The following is a 5152-nucleotide window of genomic DNA, read 5'->3' as shown; positions in this document are numbered from 1 at the left end:
GCAAGTATCGTCAACATCTCACCCCATTTTGTCCTGAATCGCTTCCATATCACCTACTTTCACTGTCCATAAGACATACAGTTCGCAGCCAAGTTTGTACAAATGTTGTCTTGCAACCACTGAATTCGTACGCTCTGTAGAGATCTTATTGCAGCATATAATGTGGTATTGCCCTGCTCCACACACCATGGCCCTTGGGCAGCTACGCCTTGTATGTATGATCCTTCCTCGCATGCTGCCGCATCTCGCTAATGACTACATAGATCTCAACTTTCAGATCACGCAATACTTGTTCATCTCACTTGAGTGCATGATTATACCTCCAACACCTGTATAAGTAATAGCTTGGAGAATTCTTTCCAGTTCTTTCTATGCATGTAAGATGTAGTGGGCAAATATCGTGCATAAAGGCATTATATCTGACATTTCAAAACTTGAAACATTGACATAAGGGTCAATGTTTCTGTATATTTCGAGATTATGTTTAAACATTTGCAGGTATTGAGCGGGAAAGAGGAGGAGGAAGACAAGGGGCACGTGTCAAAAATTGACTGGGTCAAAGCCAAATCAGAACACTATATAAAGACTGGAAGAGATCAGAAATAGGATTATTCATTAATTCATTATCGAAAAAAAATTATTACAAAGAAGAGAGAGAAAGAAAGAGAGAAATTGTAAACTGTTATCGAAAATCAATAAACATAGATTCAACTCATCTTCTTCCTTATTTCTGTTTCATGTATTCATTCTAGTTGTGTGATCTTAGATCATAAGATAGAAAGTGTTCTTAGATATCACATTGGCGTCGTCTGTGCATCGAGAACAAGAAAATTTAAGGTTTTCTTCTTCTTCGATATAGAATCTATAGTTTTGTTCTTTGTTTGAAAAGCAGAAGAGTGAAGAAAGGTAAGTAAATAGTGAGCTTTGAATCATAATGGCTCCAAGGAAGAAAACAAACAGCAAACAAGTGGATAACGATAATTAGTCGCAAACAAGAAATACAAGGGCTTCTGGGAGTCGGCGATATCAAGAGGAGAACATGTAAGGTAATACTTCAATTCAGGCAATTCTGAAAAGGTTGACAGAAGTGGAAAAGCTAAATGCGATATTATTAAAGGAGAACCAAGAGATGAAGAAGGGGAGTCCGAGTGTGGTTGTAAAGGATGTCCAGGGAGAGGAGGAAGAGGAATGTAGTTCAAAATCAGGTAGTCATTTTGTGGAGAAAGCATCGGAAAAACATGAAAGAACTACAGAAGCTTTGCTGATACTGGAAATGCTGATACCACAACCCATCACTAAAGAGATGATACAGGAGATGATGCAAAACCAGCTTCTAGAGAAGACTTCTGCTTCGATAAGGAAACTGGTGGACGATGTCAGTAGAAATCCGATACATCAAAGTGTTGAGATGATGCCCATTCCACCAAAGTTCAAACTTCCGAAGTTCACCCAATATGATGGCACATCAAATCCGATGGACCATTTATTCGGATATCGGCATCAGTTTTCGATATACAAAGGTACAATTTATCTGGATTCGTTATTATGTAAATTTTTTTCTGCGAGTATGAAGGGGAAAGCGTTGAAGTGGTTCTGTTCTCTCCCGGAAGGGTCGATATCATGTTATCAAGAGATTGAAGATAAGTTTTTGTCAAACTATGGTCATCAGCGAGTAAAACCGAAGCAGGTTTCAGTCTTGTTCCAGCTTAAGCAAGGAAAGGAGGAATCTTTAAAAACTTTCTTATCTAGGTTCAAGGTAGAGGCACAGCTAGTGGAGCATTTAGATCAGTTGGAAATGATGGCAGTAATGGCGTTTCAGACAGGGCTTATTCCAGGTTCTGACATGCACAAGTATATGCTTCGGAAGGAGATCAAAACTCTGAGAGAGTTGTATGATAAGACTGAAAAAGATGTACAAGTTAAGGAGGGAATTATGACGGCATCAAATTAGTCAGTACTACAGGTATCGGAATCAAGTAAGTCAGCTAAGGATGATAACTATAATAAGTCTGATAAAAGGAAGACAGCAGATTCTTATGCAAAGGCGGAGAACCAACCATCGCAGAAAAAGAGGTTTGAAAGGTCGCTGAAAGAAGAGTTAGACCTGAGCAATTACATCGCCATTAATACAATAGTAGAAGATATCTTAAGGAGGGTGGGGAAAGAACCTTATTTCCAACATCCGGTTCACAAGCTTAGGGAAATAACATATAAACCTTTCTATAATTTCCATAAGGTCAAAAATCATGAAACCAATAAGTGTTTACAATTTCTCAGAGAAGTAGACAGATTAATGCGAGATGGGAAGCTTCGCGAATTCAAAGCAGATACTCGGCCAGAAGTAACAACGATGGTGAATGATAAGCCTTTGGGAGTGATCAACATGATTTACAAAATAGTTATCCCACTGAAGAAGATTATAAGGGATAAGATCAGAAAAATATCAACAGTGAAGGAAGTGCTTGAAGTGAACATAGAGCCGATACCATTAAATCTATCATTAGTAGCGGCGAGTATACCTAGAGCTATTATGTTTGTTCCTGATGATTTGTCAAAGGTGATGCTACCTCATGATAATGCATTGTTAATTACATTAAGGATATCTGGCTATGATGTACATAAAATATTAGTTGATTGCGGAAATTTGGTCAATATTTTGTTCTGGAAAGCATATACAGGTATCGGATTTGATGAGTCGCATTTGAAGGAGCCGCAGTTTAATTTGTATGGCTTCAACGGAACTTCAACTAGACCAGCTGGAGAAATAAAATTGTCAGTAAGGGCAGGACCACAAACAATAATGACTAAGTTTATAGTCATCAAGCATCATTCGGATCATAATGCTATACTGGGAAGAAAATGGATACATGCTATGAGAGCGGTTCCCAGTACTTTTTATCAGGTTATCAGATTTCCGACTATTTATGGACCCCATGAGATACGAGGTGATCAGTCAGAATCTGAGAAATGCAATTTCATCACTGTGAAGGGGATGATGAAAGAGAAGAAAATAGATACTGGGGGCATCTTGGAAGACACCAAATAGCAATTAGCAGAGGATTTATCTCTAAAATCCGATACCATGAAGCACCAATAGGATTTTAGATTTACGTCATAGCTGAAGATTGAGATGGAAGTAGTTCCAAGCAAAACAATGGAGGAGGTACAAAAAATTAATATCAGTCAAAATGATGAAAGTTGTTTCACTTTTATCGGAACGGAGATGAGTGCAGGAGTCAGACAAGATCTGATAGATTTCTTAAGGACAAATAAAGATATATTTGCTTGGTTGATGGCAGACCTTCTGGGTATTGATCCTCTTATATGTTCTCATAAGTTGAATATGCGAGAAGGAACAGTTCCTATGCATCAGAAATATAGGAAGGTTCGGCCGATATATGCAGATGCGGTGCAAAATGAGATAAAAAAGATGTTAGAGTGTGGAATCATCAAAGAAATCGATAACTCAGAATGGGTGGCAAATATTGTTGTCGTCCCGAAAAAGAATGGCAAGGTTAGGTTCTGTGTGGATTTTACAGATGTTGACAAAGAGTGTCCGAAAGATTATTATCCGATGCCTAGGATTGATGAATTGGTCGATAGAACAGCGGGTTTTGAGTTGTTGAGTTTTTGCGATGGGCATTCAGGATATTTTCAGGTTGTCATGGCAGTACTAGATCAGTTAAAAACGGCGTTCATTATGGAAGGAGGTCTTTATTGTTTTGTGCGAATGTCATTTGGTCTAAAGAATGCTGGAGCAACGTATTAGCGTTTGGTGGAGAAAATATTTAGGCATTTGATTAAGCAGATTGTGGAAGTCTATATCGATGATATGGTAATCAAATCGAAAAAAGCTGAAGATCATGTTAAAGACCTCGATACAATGTTTCGGATATTCAGACAATTTAATATGAAGCTCAACCCAAAGAAATATACTTTCGGGGTCAATTCAGGAAAATTTCTCGGGTATATAGTCACAAAAAGAGGAATAGATGTGAATCCAGACCAAATTCGAGTTATTCAGCAGATGCCTTCTCCGAGTACTAGGAAGCAGATACGGAAGTTAACAGGAAGAATTGCAGCTTTAAATAGGTTCATATCAAGAACTTCTGACCGATGCAAACCTTTATTCAAATTGCTGAAGAAGAATACAAAGTTCATATGGGAGGAGGAATGTGAATAGGCTTTCTCAGATTTAAAGAAGTATCTCCAAGAAATGCCAACTTTGATAAAGTCGGAGGAAGGTGATACTTTATTTTTATATTTATCAGTATCGGATTTTGCTATTAGCTCGGTATTAGTAAAAGTGGAAAATGGGTTTAAGCGACCTGTTTATTTCCAATCTAAAACCATGCTGGAGGCTAAAACGCGATATTCGATGTTGGAGAAATACGCTTTAGCTCTTCTTTATTCCACTCAAAGATTGAAGCCTTATTTTCAAGCTCATTCAGTCATTGTTATGACAAATTTGCCATTGAAACATACTTTGGCCAAAACAGCCAAGTCAGGGAGAATGGCGAAATGGTCGGTTCTTATAGATGAATTTGGAATTGAGTATTGGAATAGGGTTTCAGAAAAGAGTCAAGTGTTAGCGGATTTTCTAGCAGATTTTCCTGCTGAAGATGAAAATTGGAATATTGAAGAAGATAGTGGTTTACAGCTGAAAGAACCTGATGATGTGATGGATGAGGATGATCCATGGGCTGGTACAAATGGGTTGAGACTTTTTGTCGATGGATCATCAGGTCAAAAGGGATGTGGTATCGGAGCAGTTCTGATAACACCAGACAATCAGAGATTGGAATCAGTAGTTACCTTAGGATTCCACACATCTAATAAGGAAGCAGAATATGAGGCATTGATTACATGATTGGAAATGGCTACATCGTTAAATGTCAAGGAGTTATCTGTATTCAATGATTCTCAGCTGGTGGTAAGTCAGATCAATGGAGGGTATTCAGCGAAATGCAATAATATGATTGATTATTTGAACTTCGTCAAGAAGAAGCTTCAAAATTTCAGCACCTCGATCGAGGAGAAAACCGACATGCAGATGTTTTAGCATATGTCGCTACTATGTTGGAAAATACAGAAGGACGTATATTGCATGTGGGTGTCCAGCAGAATCCAAGTATCAATATAAAGCATCCTG

The 5152-nt window shown here is 38.1% G+C and overlaps 1 protein-coding gene across 1 annotated transcript; it reads left to right on the top strand.

The window, feature by feature from the left end:
- The first annotated feature begins 4351 nt into the window (after positions 1 to 4351).
- LOC147522351 (uncharacterized) lies at positions 4352 to 4870 on the top strand. Its single transcript, XM_086567555.1, has one exon. The coding sequence runs from the start codon at positions 4352 to 4354 to the stop codon at positions 4868 to 4870; it is 519 nt and encodes a 172-aa protein (XP_086423681.1).
- The last annotated feature ends 282 nt before the right edge of the window (positions 4871 to 5152 follow it).

Source organism: Coptis chinensis, chromosome 1 (assembly GCF_015680905.1).
Source record: "Coptis chinensis isolate HL-2020 chromosome 1, ASM1568090v1, whole genome shotgun sequence".
In the NCBI taxonomy this organism is placed as follows: Eukaryota; Viridiplantae; Streptophyta; class Magnoliopsida; order Ranunculales; family Ranunculaceae; genus Coptis; species Coptis chinensis.
The sequence above is the reverse complement of the archived record's forward strand: the minus strand, read 5'-3'. Positions and strand labels throughout refer to the sequence as shown.